A 21,113-nucleotide genomic window follows, 5' to 3' on the forward strand; every position below is an offset into this window, starting at 1 on the left:
TGGATAATTACATGTCGATTAAACATTTAAAAATAGTCAAGCAACCATAACTGGATCACTTCATATGGATTGACCCTACTGCAATAACTCACCTGAAATTTCAATGGATGTCAGATGTTATGCAAAAAGAAAGATAAGTGAAAGTCAAGAAGCAACTTCACGTAAGATTGCTGCTGCTGGGGGCTTTGAGCTAAATGATTTTCATACGTCTAGTACAGGTAGAGAATGTCCTGAATGCTTAGACCATAGACTGCCAATTAAAGAACTGAAAGAAAAGTTTCAGTTGTCAAAGCAGTCAGAAAAATAGCAGATTTTGATGTTATCATCTCAAGTTGATTTGAACAGGGAGATAAAAATAACAGCAGTCATTGCCCACTATTACCTGTACCAAAACAAGGTTTACTGTGTTATTTCACTCCCTTTGATTTTAGTAAAGCTAATAAGTATCTTTAAAGAGCATTAAATAGCCCTTTACTGCTAATTTTAGATACAATTTCTTGACAACAGATGACCCTACTATTTTGTGTTTTTATCTTCAACACTTTGCACTGGAAGATAAGGTGTGATGCATTTTCATCAATCTCACCACCACACAGCTATGGGACTTCTTTTTCTATACCAACTATATGTGCACTTTTTAAAGTTCCCGTGACCTGTCATTAGCCCCACCATGAGTTTAGTCTGTCTCCTGTTGAAGCCCAATATTACAAAACACATTATCACCTTAAAGTTGGACTATAAAGGAAGTGATGCAGGAGTTTGATGTCTCAGAAATGTTGTCAGGTAACATGCAGAATTATCTGCAAAACTAATGCTACACTTCACTTAAATGTTGCCTTGATTATCCCTCAAGCTACAGTTTGATTCTAACTTCCATCTGACTGTTTTCAACATTTAAACATGGATATTTTCATGGGGGGGTGGGGTGGGGAGGGACGCCTGCAACCTATTTCCACTAGCTGTGCACTAGACCCAGATTGTATGGACCTAAAGTTTTTGATGGCCTGACACTTGACTTGGATCCTAAGGATGAAATGATCAAGGGAGTTGGAAAACGACAATGTGGACACCTCCAGTACCAGCTTGTGTCCGATTTGATATCTGGTCACTGGTCGTACACTGTAAAATTCAGCATGATCATGTAACTATCCCCGGACATCCCACACTCATGTGCAACTCATGGAAGAGGAACCACAGTGTGTGAATTTCTTAGATGATACAGTGACAGGGACTATATCAAAGCAACATTTGCAAAATCTAGTTAAGTTATTTTTCATCAGCTTCAATCAAATAGTTTCTACTGCCTTTTCCTTAAATGCAGTTTCTTTCAACCTAGGAGTCATTAATTGGGGCACTTATTAAGTGAATCAGGGCTGACCACAACAACAGAAAAAGTAGATGCCACAGACAGATTTCTTGCCCACAAAAATTTGAATGAACTTATCTCATTTGCGAGTAAAGTCCAGTATTATGGAAAATTAATTACTAAAGTGGTCCCATTGCCTACTTCTTGGATCACTTTCATAAATAAGATATCAGTTTTCAATGGTTCGAAGCCCCCCAGGAAGCCTTTATGCAGCTGTGCCTTGCCTAGCAATGATTACACATGCAAAAGTCTTAATTACAACTGACATGTAGCAAGTTGACATGCAAAATCTGTTATGCAAAACAGACACCAAAATAGACACCAACATTGATTAGATGGAATCCGTATGGTTTCAGATTAGAGGTTACATGGCACATGTTGGACAAATTCCGGATTACATTTCATTACGGAGCCCAAGTACCATGACAAGATCTGCTGCTTTACCAGGTACAGTTGTTGACACAATAAGGGTAACCGAAGCACTTGTCTAAAACCATGGACACTGGCTTGTCTGATTTTTCCTTGCGTCATTGTTTGAATGCAAGAGGGTGGCAATACATTTGACTACAGAAGCAGCAGGATGTCAGATCATTATTCTGTGTACACTTTGGCCTCAAATTCTTCAGTTACACCCCTAACTGCACTGGAAAATATTCTGCGTTAATTTGTTGGCTCAACATTAACAAGCCATCTGGACCTTCAACAGAATCAACCTTCAAAATCAGTACCCAACTACCATATCATCCTTCCCAATGCCCAATTCTGAGGTACAGCAGTTGGTCAGGACATTCAAGATGCAGATATGCTGTGAGCAATGATGGCCTGACAAGCTTTCTCACACCTGCTGTTCCATCCTGGTCAAGAGCTGCAGCGAGACAGGCTATACATGCTGCTTTATGCCTGCAGCCAGCCCAATGAGCCCCCAGAACCAAGCAGCAGCCTTTACTACTACTATATCAGCTCCAACATCTATCCCACACATTTAGGTATACTTCTGCATGGGCTCCAGATGTCGTCTTTGAGAAGGGGGAACCAAATGATCAAAATCACAGCTGGTCAGGACCACCCAACATGCCACCGGAATCAGGTCTGGCCACACCATTGCACAGAGCACACCCCCCTGACAACTATGGCACACCGTCCACCCAGCTGCCTTCCCAATACCAAGCATACCAATTAGCAAAGGCCATTACCTTCACTCCTGTCTCCTGTCCAACGTCTATACAACCTACACCCACATTACTGTCCTCCAGTATGGTGCCAAGTTGAGACCTCTAACAGCCTGTTTGGAGCCATACAGAAATTGACTGCTGTCCTCAGGCCACAGTTCACCTTAACAGAGGCAACCATGCAGATACCATTGACAAGGCTGGATGTAAAGTACACCATGCCTAATACCATTCACTCCATCAAGCAGCCCATCTGCCTGATCTCTTGACAGGGATACGGGTACCTCTCCTTTCGCCACACTGATTATCTAGATGACATACGGATATTACCAACTCCATGTGTCAGTTAAATGGGGAGGGATCTAGTTTTCGTGTCAACCATGACATTGATATGGACCTGTCGGCTGGTATACATATTGAAAGTTTGTCAACAGGACCACAACAGGCATGTGGAATGGGTGCAGCCAGTTCTGCAAAATACCCAACTGTGTCAGTTGCATCCGACACTGCTGTTTCTGAAACTTAATAGTTCACAAAATAACAGTCTGTTGATAACGACCCTGCTCGTGTATTTGGATTTCACATCGAACGTTACTAGATTGTTTACACTAGCTCACATAATCCTTGGCAGCCTCAGTCTCACACTTTCCAGATATGGACTTGGTTACAGCTCTACTGCACTCTCATTTGCCCATATTTTTCTAATTAAATTGTGAAGCTGCACAGAATAAAAAAGGTCTATTTATCAAGACTGACACAATTTGTTACTGAAAATATAATGCAACTGGATAGATAAAATATACTCAGCAAGCACTGGTAGCAGAACATATGTATACAGATATTGAAAATGGCTCCTCCACCTGGCAGAAGGGTTGAAGGGGAAGGAAGAGGGGTGAAGGAAAAGCAACTTGTGAGGTGTAGGAAATGGGGAGAGTTTGAGAAAGTTGCCTAGAACCTCAGGTCAGGGGAGACTTACCGGACAGGATGAGAAGCAAAGACTGATTGCTGAGGACTGTCTTTCATTTGCACATCTTCCTGAGTTTAATCACAGGTACATGAGGCTGCCTACATTGAATCCATCTCTTCATCAGATGGTGTGTCCTTATTCTCCTCACCTGACAAAACATGCCAAACTAGGACCACTTCATCGGAGGAAAGTCCCCAACAATCAGTCTTTCCTTCTCATCCCATCTGATTAGCCTCCCCTGATCCGGGGTTCTGGGTGACTTTTCCAAACTCTCCCCATTTTCTACACCTCATGAATCCTTTTCCTTTACCCCTCTTCCTTCCCCTTCAACACTTCTGCCAGAAGAAGGGGCCACTGACTCCAGAAGCTTGCAAATTTCAATATCTTTGTATGTGTGTTCTCCTGCCGCTGCTTGGTTTTATAATCTATCCAATTACATTATATTTTCAAAAATTGGCAATGTTTTGTTGACATCAAAGCATTATAATTTTGATTCAAACTGTGATTAAAGGCACTCAGTTATTATTTTAAAACATTATAGTTAGTTTCAAGGAGTATTATGCCAAAAAGGTACACTGAGAAGTTTAGGAGAGAAGGGAGGAGTGTGCAGAACACAAACAGGATGGATTCCCAGAAAAAAAAAAAAACATTCAATAAGTTCTGTATGAATAAGAACTCTGATTGGCATTAGCTATGTAAAACATAATTCTTAAAATTACAAAATTATGTCTAATTAATTTAATGAATTCAATAATTAAAAAAATAAATTTAAAAAATTCTGAAATTCATATGTGAAAAAAAGATAGTAAAAATTAATGTTCATAGGAAGAAACTTACTAATTCATTTCCAAACAGAATATCAACATAGGGCATGGCTTCCATCATAGGCTTACTGTAATATTGTGACAGAAAGGGAGCACTGAGATTCATCATAAACAAAGAATCTTTCTTAAGTGCACAATCAGCAACTTCAAGGATGGATTCTGGGCTCACAGTGAGGAAGAAACCCTGAGGAAAAAAATAAATGGTGAAATCATGTGAACACTGTATACACATTTTTTCTTTATTTTTCCTTTTAAAATAAGGTATATGTGAAAAATTAAGAATGCTTCAATGTTTAGCAGAGTTTTCTTATAGGTCCCAAAAACTCGTGAAATCAATTTGTACATCTATAAAATTTTCAAACAGTTCTTGGCACAAAATCAGTTCCACAAAATCACGTGTTGACTTCAAAACTGACACTAAGAAACTGAGATGCTGAGAGGAACATATAGAGTGACACACGAGAGACGGACAGTTGTTAATGAAATAATACTCAGCCAACTTTAAAATTAATGCATGTTTATTTACACAAAATCAAAGCTCATTATTTGCCATTTTAGTTAACAAGGTTATTTGTGAAAAATAATGTCGTCAAGGTGATGTCCACCATTTCGAATGCAGGACTCTTCTCAAAATCCTCCATCACACAGACTAAAATCTCTGCAGGGATGGCAGCAATTTCTTGAATGTTTGCATTCTTCAACTCATCCAAATTTCATAGTTTGTGGTCATAGACACAGTTCTTAAGGTACCCCCACAGAAAAAAGTCACATACTGACAAGTCGGGAGACCTGGGAGACTAAGGAACATTGCCAAAACATGAGATAATTCGGCCAGGAAACATGCATCTAAGAACTGTCATTGAAGTGTTTGCGGTGTGCGATGTTGCCCCATCCTGCTGGAACCAAACGTGTTTTAAAGGGATTCGTCGTCTTCTTAGTTCTGGTTTCAAGAATACGAATGTAACGAACCGAATTAACAGTAACTATGGCCCTGTTCTCTTCAAAAAATAAGGTCCAATAATGCCAACAGAGCACATCAGACTGTCACTTTTTCTGAGTGCAGAGGATACTGGTGGATAAGGTGTGGATGTTCTGGAGCCCCGTAACATAGGTTTTGCTTATTCACAGTCCCTTTTAAATGAAAATGAGCTTCTTGGCTCATCAATAAAATTTTATTTTCATTCGATCCCAAAATCACTTGCATTCTGTAAGGGAAGTCTTCTCATACAGCAAAATCAGTTTTCTTAAGTTGTTGGACAATGAGCATTTTCTAGGGATGGAATTTTTATTCTTTATGCAAAATTTGTCTAACCGATTCACGATTGATTCGTAACTCACTAGCATGATGTATAGCTGACCATCCTGGGGTTCTGACTGCCGCTTGCCTTCCCCTTTCAACATTTTCTGGTGTCGTTACTCTTCGTCTCGAGCCAGGATGCTTCTTATCCAGTACGTTTCCAGTTGATCTGAAGTTTTCTGTCCCATCTCAGGATTGTGTTACGGCTTGGAACAGATCCATGTCGACCGACATTAAACTGCACATGAAACAATCGCTGTGTAGCAATAATAGACTCACCACTTTTCACAAAACTGTCACAGACAAACACTCGAGGTTGCAAGTCCCACTGCTCCATAGTGACTGAGTAAATGAAATGGCGTGTTGTGTGGATAAGAAGTATCCCCACCACGACCACCTCCCACCACTGAGCCCTCAGTACTACGCAGTTCAAAACCGTCCGTCTCCCGTGTGTCATCCTGTAGAAAACAGAATGCCCACACACTGCAGTTCTTGTGCATCCCTTACTCAGTGCCTCCCATTAACAGTTTGTTATTAACTTTTTTTCATTCTGTTGCTTATAAACTGGTATGTTAGGAAACAATTACAAATTATACAACTAACTCTGTAAGGAAAAGATACACTGCTTCTTACTGTCAAGATGATACATTATGTAGCACAGAGGCACAATTAAAAGACACTTACACAAGACTGATAGCTAATGGGTAAGTGTCTTAATTGTACTTGTCTGCAACTTAATGTGACACCTTTAAAGCAAGTAGTAATCTATCTTTTACTAACTTTGTTGACATTCCAACCTGGCATTGCCATTGTCTGATTTTGCCGAACAGCTTTTCTTCCACCATACAATCCTCTGTTTTACTTGTTGCTATTCTCTATAGCATTACTTTTCTCAGTTTATGTTCTATCTCTTCTTTACTGTATTTATTCACTGCCTTCCACACCACATCAGCTTCATGGTTGTGTGGATTGTTGCAGCATCTGATGCCCCAAATTCTGTCCTCCGGTAATTATATTTATTCCTGTTGACCCCACTTCCATCACCCTCCCCATGTACTTCAGAATTTAATTTTGCACATCTGCCTGCGCCACATAAACCTGTGATCCTTACAGGACGGAAAGGATCCCCCGAGCTGCGGTTCTGGGTGACTGCTATGAGGTCTACCCCTTTACCTATCCTATCCAGTACTTTTCCTTCACCCCTCTTCCTTCTCCCCAAACCCCTCTGTTGGAAGAAGGAGCCACTGGCTCTGAAAGCTTGCATAAGTAAAACCCTTATTCATGTATGTGTCGTCCTGCCACCGCTTGGTGAGTGCATTTTTTTAACTATCTGGTTACATTATATTGTCAAAAACTGATTATTTTCATCGTAATATTTTAGTATATTTGCTAGATGAAATGTGAAAGGGGCATTTTTTTGTGTTTGATCTAAGAGAAGTTCCTTACAGAACAGTCTATTCCATTCCTGGAAAATGAAATATTCTTTCATCCTGCAGCCAGGCGACTAGCGCGAGTTTTGGTGTTCTCGTAAAGATAAGTCATTTTAGATTATAAAACATATAGTTTAGTACTGATTACATGGTAAATAGGTATATTAGTGTGCCTTTTAAGTGTACCATTAAAGGTTTCATTTTTCTTTGCGTAATATAACAGAAAACGCGAAAAGATCGTACAGTCGTATTTTCTGTTTACGTTTTGCTGCATCAAGTCTATAGAATTTCGTTTAGTTGTTCTTTGCTCTCTCCAGCAGTTTAACTTAGCATACCTATTCATTATTTAACTAGCATTTCCGGAAAGTAGCTTAAAGTTTAAGCTGTTGTTTCAGAAACTTCGCACTGTTGTTTTTGTTTACACATAGTTGCGTATAGACCAAATTTGTGGAACGGAACCATATTTTCGTGTTTATCTGTAATTTAACTGACTTATTCTTAATAAACTATTACGTTTATCATGAGTGAAAAGTGCTTGACTTGCCGTAGAATTGTTAGGTCGGGGCTTTGGTGTGATGGGTGCTGTAGTTTTTTTCCATGTGGGTGACTGTAGTGGCGTGGGAATAGGGGAAGTAAATGAGATTCATCAGTGGTTTTGTAGGATTTGTAGTAGAGATAGGAAGATACTAGAACAGGAGGGGAAAATTGCCGCCCTTCAGGCTGAGTTAGACGAGGCCAGGGGAGATCTTGACAGGTTAAGGAGGGAGAAGGGTAAAGAGAGGTGGGAAGTGGCAACAGGCAACAGGAGGAACAGGCCTAGAAGTTTGTCTGACAGCTTCATGGTGAATATGGAAAATAGATTTGACCTGTTGCTTCAGTTAGAAGCTGGTGAACCTCAAGCAGTTGCAGGTGTAGACAGAGCACAACAAACTTGCAGCAGCAAATTGAATGTAGGGAAGTAAGAATGTAGGGAAATCAGTAAAGAGAAAGAAAGTGTTGTTGTTGGGTAGTTCCCATGGAAGAGGTGTTGGCCAACTTTTGCAGGATGAACTAGGATCAGAATACCAGGTCACCAATTTTTTTAAACCTAGTGCTGGTCTGGAGCAGGTGACAGAGGATGTAGGATCACTTTGCAAAGATTTCACTAAGGAAGACACCATGGTTATAGTAGGTGGGGCAGGTAACAGTATTAACAGAGATCCTGGGTACAGTATAGAGTGTGACCCGGCAAAGATAGCATCAGCATTGAAGCATACTAGTGTTGAGTTTGTATCTGTTCTTGGGTGCCATGACCGACCTCATTTGAACTCTTCTGTCAAGAGAATTAATTTGGAGCTGGAATGGCTGCTTATGTCGGGTGCAGGGTCACATATTGGTGTGGTTCCTGCTGATTCTCTCAGTAGGTGGGATTATACCAGGCATGGCCTTCACCTCAACGGGAAGGGGCAGGGTAAATTGGCTGGGGAAATAGCAGGAAAGTTAAAGGGGGGAGGCACTGTCATGAGTGGTAAAATACCAGTCGTTATAGGGTTCAGAAAAGACCCTTTTTTAGGGTAGGGAGGATAGAAAGAAAGCAAACTTTAAGAAAGGTAAGAACTAAGACAAACCTTCAGTTTGAGAAAGAAATCAAAAAACATAATTCCAGCTTATTACATCAGCATAAACAGCTATTGGTTAAGAATTTTCAACAGCCAGCAGATATTTTAACTCTACCCAATTTTAACTCAGTTAATGTGAAATGTCAGCTATCTTTATTGCATCAAAATATTCGAGGACTGAGAAACAAAATTAATGAATTAACTATGTGCATAAATGAATTAGAGTCTTCAAACCCAGCTGACATAATCTGCCTCTCTGAACATCATGTGACCACGTGTATAGAACTTTTAAGTGTTACAGGGTTTAGGTTAGCATCTCACTTTTGTAGATCAGAAATGGAGAAAGGAGGAGTTGCCACATTCATCAGGAACTGTCATAAATTTAAGAACATAGACATTCATAAATTTTGCCTAGAACAGCATATGGAAGCATGTGCAACAGAAGTAGAATTTCACAAAAAATCCTTCATAATATTAAGTGTATATCAAGCACCTGCAGGTAACTTTAATCTGTTTGTAAACCACCTTGAAGCTGTACTGGCCCATTTAACAACCAAAAACAAAGAAATAGTGGTTGCTGGTGATTTCAATGTAGATTTCCTTAAAGACTCTCCCAATAAGAACTTATTTGAGTTAGTAACACTATCATTCAACTTAATTCCCACTGTAAAGTTCCCCACTAGGGTAGCCAATTGCTCACAAACAGCCATTGATAATATCTTTATAGAAAAGTCCAATGAACAAAATTATATTATAAAACCAATAGTCAATGGCCTCTCAGACCATGACATGCAGATCCTTCTGTTAAATGTTAATACTGAACAGGATATAGAATCTGTTAAATCTGAGCTCAAGAGGGTAATTGATTATTTTAGGACACTCCTCAGAGACATTCACTGGATTGGTGTTTACAGCACTCATAGCATGAATGAAAAATATAACACTTTTGCTAATAAAGTGCTTACCTTATTCGAACACTGTTTTCCCCCAAAAGTAACCAAGGTTAGAGCAAAGTCTACAAAGAAGCCGTGGATTACTCAAGGAATAGGGGCATCTTGTAAAACAAAAAGAAAACTGTATCTGTCAATCCGAAACAGTTCCAATGTTGATGCTATAGCACATTACAAGAAATACTGCAAAATATTAAAGACTGTAATACGGACATCAAAGCAAATATATCACAAGGAAAAGATAGTCATATCAGATAACAAAATAAAGACAATATGGGATATAGTGAAGGAGGAGACCGGTAGAACCAGATATGAAGAGGAGCAAATAGCATTAAGAGTAAATGATACATTGATGACAGATGTGTATAGTGTTGCAGAACTTTTTAACAAATATTTTATAACTGTTACTGAAAAGATGGGGTTGTCAGGTTCGGTAGATGCGGCTATGGAATACTTCAGACCAGACATTTCAAGTAACTTCCACAATATGAATTTGACCCTCACTACCGCAACAGAAATAATGTCCATCATAAAATCTTTAAAATCAAAAACATCTTGTGGGTATGATGAAATATCAACAAAGTTAATTAAAGAATGTGATTCTGAGCTAAGTAACATATTAAGCTATCTGTGTAACCAGTCGTTTATCAGTGGAATATTTCCTGAATGGCTGAAATATGCTGAAGTTAAGCCACTGTTTAAGAAGGGAGATAAAGAAATAGCATCAAATTTCCGTCCAATTTCACTGTGGCCAGCATTCTCAAAAATTTTAGAAAAAGTAATGCACAGTCGGCTTTATAACCATCTTATCTCAAGTAACATACTGTCAAAGTCACAGGTTGGATTTCTAAAAGGTTCTGATATTGAGAAGGCTATCTACACTTACAGTGAAAATGTGCTTAATTCATTAGACAAAAAATTGCAGGCAACTGGTATATTTTGTGATCTGTCAAAGGCATTTGACTGTGTAAATCACAATATCCTTTCAAGTAAATCAGAATATTATAGTGTAACAGGAAATGCTGCAAAATGGTTCAAATCTTATATCTCTGGCAGGAAACAAAGGGTGTTATTAGGAAAGAGACATGTATCAAGCTATCAGGCATCATCCAACTGGGAACTAATTACATGTGGGGTCCCACAAGGTTCCATTTTGGGGCCCTTACTTTTTCTTGTGTATATCAATGACCTTTCATCAGTAACATTACCAGATGCCAAGTTCGTTTTGTTTGCCGATGATACAAACATTGCAATAAATAGCAAATCAAGTGTAGTCTTAGAAAGATCAGCAAATAAAATATTTGTGGACATTAATCACTGGTTCATAGCCAATTCCTTGGCACTAAACTTTGAAAAAACACACTACATGCAGTTCAGAACTTGTAAGGGGTGTCCGACAAGTATATGTCTAACATACGATGACAAGAAGATAGAAGAAATGGACAGTGTTAAATTCTTGGGATTACAGCTTGATAATGAATTCAACTGGGAGGAGCACACCACAGAACTGCTGAAGCGTCTTAACAAATCTCTGTTTGCAATGTGAATTTTGTCAGACATAGGGGATATAAAAATGAAAAAGCTGGCTTACTATGCTTACTTTCATTCCATAATGTCATATGGGATTATTTTTTGGAGTAATTCATCACGCCAGGCTAAAGTTTGTGTGTCTATCGACCTGCCAGCGCTTTTGTTTGGTAAGTCTCATCATCTTTGTTTTTAGATATATTTTTCCCACGTGGAATGTGTCCCTCTATTATATATGTGTATATATAATATATATCAAAAAACAAAGATGATGTGACTTACCCCAAACGAAAGTGCTGGCAGGTCGAAAGACACACAAACAAATACAAACATACACACAAAATTCAAGCTTTCACAACAAACGGTTGCCTTATCAGGAAAGAGGGAAGGAGAGGGAAAGACGAAAGGATGTGGGTTTTAAGGGAGAGGGTAAGGAGTCATTCCAATCCCGGGAGCGGAAAGACTTACCTTAGGGGGAAAAAAGGACGGGTATACACTCGCACACACACACATATCCATCCACACATATACAGACACAAGCAGACATATTTGGCCTTTAAATATGTCTGCTTGTGTATGTATATGTGTGGATGGATATGTGTGTGTGTGTGCGAGTGTATACCCGTCCTTTTTTCCCCCTAAGGTAAGTCTTTCCGCTCCCGGGATTGGAATGACTCCTTACCCTCTCCCTTAAAACCCACATCCTTTCGTCTTTCCCTCTCCTTCCCTCTTTCCTGATGAGGCAACAGTTTGTTGCGAAAGCTTGAATTTTGTGTGTATGTTTGTGTGTCTTTCGACCTGCCAGCGCTTTTGTTTGGTAAGTCACATCATCTTTGTTTTTTGATAAATTTTTCCCACGTGGAACGTTTCATATACAAAGATGATGTAACTTACCAAACAAAAGCATTGGCATGTTGACAGACACACAAACAAACAAACACACAAAATTCAAGCTTTCGCAACCAACGGTTGCTGCATCAGGAAAGAGGGAAGGAGAGGGAAAGACGAAAGGATGTGGGTTTTAAGGGAGAGGGTAAGGAGTCATGCCAATCCCCTAAGGTAAGTCTTTCCGCTCCCGGGATTGGAATGACTCCTTACCCTCTCCCTTAAAACCCACATCCTTTCGTCTTTCCCTCTCCTTCCCTCTTTCCTGATGAAGCAACCGTTGGTTGCGGAAGCTTGAATTTTGTGTGTGTGTTTGTGTTTGTTTGTGTGTCTATCGACCTGCCAGCACTGTGTGTGTGTGTGTGTGTGTGTGTGTGTGTGTGTGTGTGTGTGTGTGTGTGTGTGTGTGTGTAAAAGTACAATATAACTTCTGCACAATTTCAGTGCAGTAATGTGTTCATTGTAAATAAGTATTATAGTAGTTGTATTACATATTACATATTCACTACCATATAAATAAATAAAAAAAATCTTTTTAATTTTAAATTCAGTGCATTAGTATTTGTAAAATGACTCTTTCATATAGTTTTCATTAAAAAATGACGATCATTCAACTTGGGACCTGTGGAATGGTACATAAGCTTATTTGTTTTAGTTGTAAATATTTGTCATGTATTGTTGTTTTTCTGACATGTTCCACATCCTGGAGGACCTCCTCACTACGGATCAATTGGAATGAAAGTAAATCTAATCTAATCTTCAGGTCTGACCTTTGGTGCCTTTACCATTGTTATGATTGCATTTTCAACATTTTTCAAATAAAATATCTTCCATGCAAGCAGAAATTATTTTGAGTTTAGCACAAATATTTCAAATCAATTACAATAATTAAAAATTTATGATTTGATTAAATGGGATGAGTACTTTTTTTAATACACAGAAAAACTCATTTGGCTGTGGTTTCCCCATAAGCTGACTGGGGCAAAATAAATCGAGGCGTTTCTTGGGATAACAACTTCAATTCCATTGAGTCATTTCTCCATTTCCTGCAAATATTGAATCTGTACTAACAAGTTCTTGTTGAGAAAATATTATTACTCTTGTCAGACACAATGGTTACTACAAACATTTGACAGCTGTGCTGTGCCAAGTTGTTGTTATAAGGGTCTCTGCAGGCAGTAGGGGGGGGGGGGGGGGGGGGAAGAAGAAGAAGAAGAAGAAGAAGAAGAAGAAGAAAGAAAGAAAGAAATAAATGATCGAATGGCATTGTTGGCCCGGAGGCCCCATCCGTATGTATCCAAGTATGGCCGGCGAGCACAAGTCTTATTTCATTCGACACCAAATTGGGCAGGCGACTCGCGTGCTGGTGATGAGGATGAAATGATGATGAAGAGAACACAACACCCAGTCCATGTGCGGAGAAAATCTCCAACCCGGTCGCGTATCGAACCTGGGCCAGCTGTATGAGAGGCAAGCACGTTACCACTCAGCTAAGCAGGCTGATAGTACACAAACAACTTCCATGCCACACAAACATAAGTTCCGTATGCACCATGCTGAAACTTATTTAGTAGTGATGGGGTATGTTTAACATGGAATTGACTTTTGATAATATCACACTGGAAGATTAACTTAGAAACTGTAAAAAACATATGGGAAGTGACTATGATAACACATCCAATATTGAGAGTGAATATGAGAACCACACTATTGCAAGAAAATGTAAAATTCAGGAAAGGAAGTGGAAGAAAGAGGTTGCAAAGAAGAAGAGAAATTCTGGACAACGTTATGTTTCGCCAAAAACTGTAATGCAAGTAAGTTCTACGAAATTTTAAGTCTGTAAGGAACGCCGTGCAAAGGAATGTTTTACAAAAATAATCCCAAAAGGTCAACAAGAGATCCATGAAAGGTTTTGGGCTACAGGAAAAAAGAACATGCAAGAAACATTGATTTTAAGTTCGAATCTACACGAAGAAATGATAGAACATCTAATGAAACTAAGTCTAGTCGAAACTGTAGCTCTTCATACATTTATCACCTAAACTGCTACAAGAATTGTACTATAGGGTGTAAATCTCTATTGCAGAGAATTTGGCAAGTTAAGAAGAGTAATTTAAAAGCAATTTTAAATATTTTGAATGTTAGTGCTCTTACAGCAGAAGATAATAGTGGGGAACACAGCAACAGACTGTATAAAGTAGCAACAGAAATATGGGGAATGGTCTGATCTAATTGGGACCTGTTTCATTCCATTATTGGCAAGGCAAATCTCAAAGGAAATATTTTGACACCCTGAGCTTAGCACTGCAAAATTATTCAATTTTTTCCAAAATTATTTTCGCCACTAACCTAATATGTTACTCCAGGTGAAGAATAAAACTTTTCATAAGTTCTTCAGAGAGAATAGCCAGTATTTATTTTGAAAACCAGAACGGATCCCTATGATATCTGCTGGGAATGCGAAGCTGTACTGCGTGTCAAAGCAAATGATATTCAGAAAAAGAAGTATATTAGGAGAACAAAATAAGAGTTGTACAGTACAATAAAGTAAAGGAAATGTATTTGAGGTCAGCCAAACTTGGAAAACACAGATACCTTAGTGCTCGCATTTGGTTACGCACGTAAAATGCCTCTTCTTAAACTGAGAATTAGTGAATTCTACAAAAGGGCACTGTCGTTCTACGTATTTAATGTTCACTGTCACAATGACCAGTCAAATAAATTTTATTATTTTGTAGAAGATGTAGCAAAGAAGATTGAACTTCTGTTTGTTCCTTTCCATGTGATGTCATAAAGAGTAAACTTCAGGATCTAAACAACATTAAAACCATTATACTGCTATGGAATTCATACAGAGGGCAAATTAAAGATACGAGTACTGTGGAACCCTGATAATACAAAACCTACAGATTTGAAAGTTCGGATAATCCGATCAAAATCTGGGATGGAGGAAAAAATAAATAAAAGGCTCATTTTTAGTGTAAAGAAAGGAAAGTAAGTATTCTCCTTTTGCCATAACGAACTGAATGTGCTTTATGACGCGATACTGAGCTAGTGTCTCAAGAACATCATGTCAGTTGGTATGGCAACAATGTGCGGTTCTACATAGCTTAATGGCAACTGCAGTTTTCTCCTTCATGACCTTTGTAGTTGCTGTCATGCCAATTTTGGTCTACAGAGACAATGGATCCATTACTGATTCTCGAAAGTAATTTTCACATGCATCTTTGCTTCCTGGTTTTCTTGAACAAGTTAAAGAATATAACTGTTGTCTGATGCGGGAGTGGATGGGGTTTCTTCCAACACGGGATTTGGCCACAGTTTCTTCCATGACGTGTATTAGATGTTTGTTCGAAGTGTCCCATGCCTCGTCTAGCCAGCAGATGCTGTCTTTAATTGTTATGTTTCTCATTTCTTCTAAGACAGAACAGTCCTCTCTTTCAGTTACAAATCACGGAAGCTTTTTCCTGTTATTCAGCTATAGGTTTTCTAACGCACCTTTATCCATTGATTTCAAGATAAAGAGATTATATGTGGCTGCAAAAAGATGCTTTGATGTTGATCAGCTGCATTTTTGAAGGATGAGATGGAGCAGTGCCAATCAAAAGTACAGCTCGAGGTGGCGGTCCATTTTCTGTACTGAATCTTCTGACAGTGGGAACAAATTGTTTTTTGAACCACTCACTAAACTGAACACCGATTATCCAAGCTTTTGAGTTTTGTAGTACACAAGGAGAGCATTCATATTCGCGTCTTTTAGGGCTCACGGTTTTGCAGACTTTCCAATTACCATGAGTGACAATTTGTTTGTTTGACATGTCATTGCTACGGGCTACTACAGTACGTTGTTATTTATTCATTTCACAATCTGGTGCAGATGATGCTCTTTCGAAGCAAGACTTTTGTATGGAATGCTTTGACACTCAGTCTAGTTACATCAGCGTTGTAAACTAGCTGTGGTGAGTAATTTTCTGATGATATCAATTGTGTCAACTCATCTAACAATGCATCTGCAATGACAACATCAGCTGACAACTTTTCTCCATTTATTATTGTCATACCTAGTGTCTCTTCTTCCAACAGCCTCTAACCAACCATATCTGGCAGTGATTCACCATTCACGAGTTTGTTCAGCTGTAATGTCTTTTCTTGATGCTATGTAGCACTAATAGGAACACCTTTTTGTCTTTCCTGAGTGAACCACAAGAAAGTAGCTTCAACAATTTTATCGTACAACAACACTATGGAGTTGTGGCATTGTTCCAAAGTTTTATCATCAAATGTGTTGCAGAAGCTTTCAATTTTCTCCCATTTTTTCCTACTGACAGTGGCTTTTCCTACACCAGATTCAATAGGCAATTTTGTTGCACTTTCCCTGTTGTCAAGCAGCTTTAGCACTTCCAGTTTTTCTTTTAATGTATAGGAGCTATGTTTTCGACTGCTTGACACTGTACTGTACAATATAACACCAATTTTATATGTACAGTGTTAACTTAGTTTATGAACAAAAAGAATTAATACAGTGCTGTAAAAGTCAACCAAATTTATTCGGTATACTGTACGCAAACAAAGTAACTGTGCTATAACTCCTCTGAATAAGGTAGCAACACCACCACATGCAATCTGCTATGTAGTTGTATTATTGCACAGTATTGTGTGTGATATTTGCAATATTGTGACTTCATCACGTCACTGATTGCCACTTTCTCACATTGCTGCACTACACTGCCTGCGTTTCAGTGTAACTTTAATTGGGCCTACAGAGAAAGATTCTAAGATATTTTGAAAACAATGAGAATGTGCACCCATATATTACAGTGCTTCAGAGCTGCAGAAAGAATTCAGCATTCTTTGAAGTGATAGAAAGAGTGGACATTATTGAGGACTGGGCATCAGCTTCATCACCACACTACATCAAGAAAACCAAAGGAAAGACAATTTGCAACATAAAAATATGTTATTTTATATTGCAGCAGAAACTCACTTTCAGTCTCATCTTCTTATACTGAAACATTTATTCCTTTTAAGAAAAGGAGAATGTACATGGCCAATGCTGAAGACTGAAATGGTGATGTGAATACACCACATGCTGGGATTACTAACGCAAAAAAGGAAGATATTTTTGAACAAGAAATGCTAAAGACTACTGTAGAAGACTATGCGCCTGTGAAAGAAAATGAATACTCAGAATGTGAAACAGAAAATGATTGATGATAACCTTGCATGAAGATCATTTGAGAGGAAGCCATTTTGTGCTATTTATTTGTTTATTTATCCTGTGTACTGAGGAAATTTGCGTGAAAGTGGGAAATGAAACGACGGATTGGTTCCAGCAAATGCCCGGTGTGAAACAGCGCACTGCATTGTCACCTCTCCTCTTTATTGTAGTCTTTGATGAGAATGACTAATGTGGCAGAAAAAACTGGAAGACAAGACAAAAGCAATGGTGTTCGAAGGTGACTTGATGATCCGGGGAAACACAGTGGAGGAGATTCAGGAACAGCTGGATGCTTGGGAACAAAATTGTGAGACAGTCTGGAATGAAATTTAATGACAACAAATGTGAGATCCTGGTTACAACTAGAAAGAAAGATACACCAACTAGCCGAATACCGATCGGAGGTGAACAACTGATGAAGGTGGAAAGTGTCAAGTACTTGGGAAGTATGATAGACGAAAATAGAAGAAATGATAAGGAGATCAGTGAATGTGCCAGACAGGCAGAAGCATTCCTGTGAAGCGTTAGGAGCATGGTTTGGAACAAAGATGTCCCACAAAGTGGAAAAAAAGTAATATATATATAAGTTACTATGCCCCAATACTGACCTATGCATCTGAAAGATGGGTAATGAAGGAAAGAGCAGTAAGCAGATTATAGCCATGTGAAATGAAGTTCCTCAGAAATAGGATGGGACTAACAAGAAGAGGATGAGGAATGGCAGAGTAAGGGAAATGGTGAAAGAGGAACACTTGCAGAGCAGGACAGAAATATCACGGCTAAGACGGTATGAGCGCATACGAAAAAGAAGAAATGGAGATGCGAAGGAAATGACCAATAGGAACACTAAGGGACAGGTGGCTCAAAAGTGTGGAGGAGTGTGTTGAAAAAAGAGGCAAGGACTGGACCAAAATGAATAGAGAAAGGCGCTGGGGAAAAAAGGACTTGATGGAGGCTTACATTCCTAACAGAGCCAGCCTGGGGATGGAAAATGTTCAAGATAATGATGATGATTATTTGCTTACTTAATTGGAAAAATGCATTTACATCACACTGTGAATGATATTGTTACTAATAGCTTTTTAAAGAGAAATATCGTACATTTTGTTTGTTACTATAAAAAATACTTAACTAACAACTTTAACATATGTTATTACTTTTGTATAATAGAGGGAAACATTCCACGCGGGAAAAATATATTTAAAAACAAAGATGATGTGACTTACCATATGAAAGCGCTGGCAGGTTGATAGAAACACAAACAGACACATACATACACACAAAATTCAAGCTTTCGCAACAAACTGTTGCCTCATCAGGAAAGAGGGAAGGAGAGGGAAAGACGAAAGGAAGTGGGTTTTAAGGGAGAGGGTAAGGAGTCATTCCAATCCCGGGAGCGGAAAGACTTACCTTAGGGGGAAAAAAGGACGGGTATACACTTGCACCTCACACACACATATCCATCCACACATATACAGACACAAGCAGACATATTTGGTCTTTAAATATGTCTGCTTGTGTCTGTATATGTGTGGATGGATATGTGTGTGTGTGTGTGTGTGTGCGCGCGCGCGAGTGTATACCCGTCCTTTTTTCCCCCTAAGGTAAGTCTTTCCGCTCCCGGGATTGGAATGACTCCTTACCCTCTCCCTTAAAACCCACTTCCTTTTGTCTTTCCCTCTCCTTCCCTCTTTCCTGATGAGGCAACAGTTTGTTGCGAAAGCTTGAATTTTGTGTGTATGTATGTGTCTGTTTGTGTTTCTATCGACCTGCCAGCACTTTCATATGGTAAGTAACATCATCTTTGTTTTTAAATATATTATTACTTTTGTAAATACACTGTACAGTCATACTGATGTGACCACTTGTCAAAAGCCTGAACAATCATCTTTTACAGCATGGACTGCTGCAAGACATGCAGGAAGAGAGTCAATGAGTTTCTGGAGAGTACCAGTTGAGGATCCATGGTGCAAACAGCCTGATTGAGATGGTACCACAGATTCTTAATTGGGTTTAAATCTGGAAGTTTGGTGGATAGGGGAGTATGAAAACTGATCCTGGTGCTCTCTGAACCACACATACTGTGAGCTGTGGAACACATTTTACTGTCCTACTTATAGATACCATCATGCTGATGAAGAACAAACTGCATGCAGGAATGGATGTGGTCCCCAGGGATAGAAACATACTTGTGTTGATTCACTGTGTCTTCAGAATGACGAGATCACCCAGGGAATGCTACGAAACCATTCCCCAGACCATAATACTCCCTCCTGGTTGCAGGGTATTTACTATCAGATGTTTCACACCAATGGCTGTCTGTCTGATCGAGTATAAAACGTGATTCATCTGAAAAGACCACAGGGCCACTCAGTGGAAGTACACTTGCGGTATTAGCATGCAAATTCCACCCTTCGTAACCAATGAATAGCAGTCAAGATGGGTGCATGAACCAGATGCCTGTTGTGGAGGCCCATACGCAGAAATGTTCACTGAGCAGTCATTGAGGAGACACTGTTGGAAGCCCCTTGGTTCATCCAGGTGGTCAGTTGCTAAACAGTTGCATGTTTACTCGCCTGTACACGTTTCCACAGCTGTCATTCACCCATCATCTATAGTCCACAGTTGCCTTGGCGCCGGTTGTGGATAGCACCATTTTGCCACGCAGGGTATACTTTGACCATGGCGGCAAGCGAACAGTTTAAAAAAGTTAGCCAATGATCATGCCCTTTTGGACATCAGACAAATTGCTCTGTTTCTACATTACGACAGTGACTGCAGTGTTATTTGCATTCTCCCACACGCTTTATATATCCTCCGCTGGTAGTGCTACCACCTGTGTCTGTGAGTGGTTACTGCATACTGACGTAAAACATAAGCAATGATTGGACTGTGTATGTCTGTTTAACACATTGCGTACAGCTCTCTTAGTTTTACATGTTGCCACGTCCAACTGGTGTGGATGGATCATGTAAATTTAGGTTTTTTGCTCTGCACGTTTTCTGAGACCTGTTACTCATGCCAGTAACTATTCCAATTTAACAAAAGGTTATCCATGAATTAGAGGGTTCAGTGCAGTGAACAACAGCATGAACTTATTTTTATCTTTTGTTTTACTCCCAACAATCAGTACAACATAACAGTCAATACTGCAGTTGTTGCCTTGAGCTATACGATGCGAAAACATTTGACGGAAAGTGAGATTCTCGTTGAACTGTTTGCAGACAATTGTTCTGACATTCCAAGCGAGTCAAATGATTTTACTGATAGTGGTAGTGGAAGTGAAGAAGAAAAAAATATGGCTATAATCAACCAAAGTGAGACAATTGTGAACGGTTTAGATGACGAAGCTTCTATCAGTGGAAGTTGGTTGAAAAAGGACAAGATCATTATTTTAGAAACATTTAGGGAAATTCCAGTAAGATCAATGGTGTTATAAGCATGGTGGAATTATTTCTAGGGAATGAACTGTTTGATGAGATGTGGACACAATCAAACTTGTATTATGAACAAAATGAAAACCATTATAAAAAATCTCCAAAGTATCCCAAATTTACAAATATCACTGCTATTGAAATGAAAAAAAACTTCTGGGCATGATTATCTTGACGGGGCAAATAAAAAAAGATTATTTGAAGGACTATTGATCAACAGATCTTGTAATACACACACAGATTTTCTGGAAGCTAATGAGCAGAAATTGATCTGAGTAGACAAGGAAATAGTAGCATTTCAATGATAGTGTGGTCAGGAAAACAAACTTTACAAATCCGAATCTGTGCTAAACTAACTACTAGATAAATTTCTGACCATATTTAAACCTGAACAGGAGCTTTTTCTTGATGAAGCACTGATACCACGGAGAGAGCGGCTTTGTTTCCA

At 39.1% G+C, this 21,113-nt stretch overlaps 1 protein-coding gene across 3 annotated transcripts in view; it reads right to left on the minus strand.

The window, feature by feature from the left end:
* LOC124774870 (adenosine kinase) overlaps positions 1-21,113 on the minus strand; it is a 104,939-nt gene that overhangs the window by 52,817 nt on the left and 31,009 nt on the right. For all 3 annotated transcript variants that reach the window (XM_047249520.1, XM_047249519.1, XM_047249518.1), the window contains one exon: positions 4,340-4,510. In XM_047249520.1, the coding sequence (XP_047105476.1) occupies positions 4,340-4,510 (171 nt within the window). The remainder of the gene's footprint in view (positions 1-4,339; positions 4,511-21,113) is intronic.

The sequence above is a fragment of the Schistocerca piceifrons genome, chromosome 2 (assembly GCF_021461385.2).
Source record: "Schistocerca piceifrons isolate TAMUIC-IGC-003096 chromosome 2, iqSchPice1.1, whole genome shotgun sequence".
Taxonomy (NCBI): Eukaryota; Metazoa; Arthropoda; class Insecta; order Orthoptera; family Acrididae; genus Schistocerca; species Schistocerca piceifrons.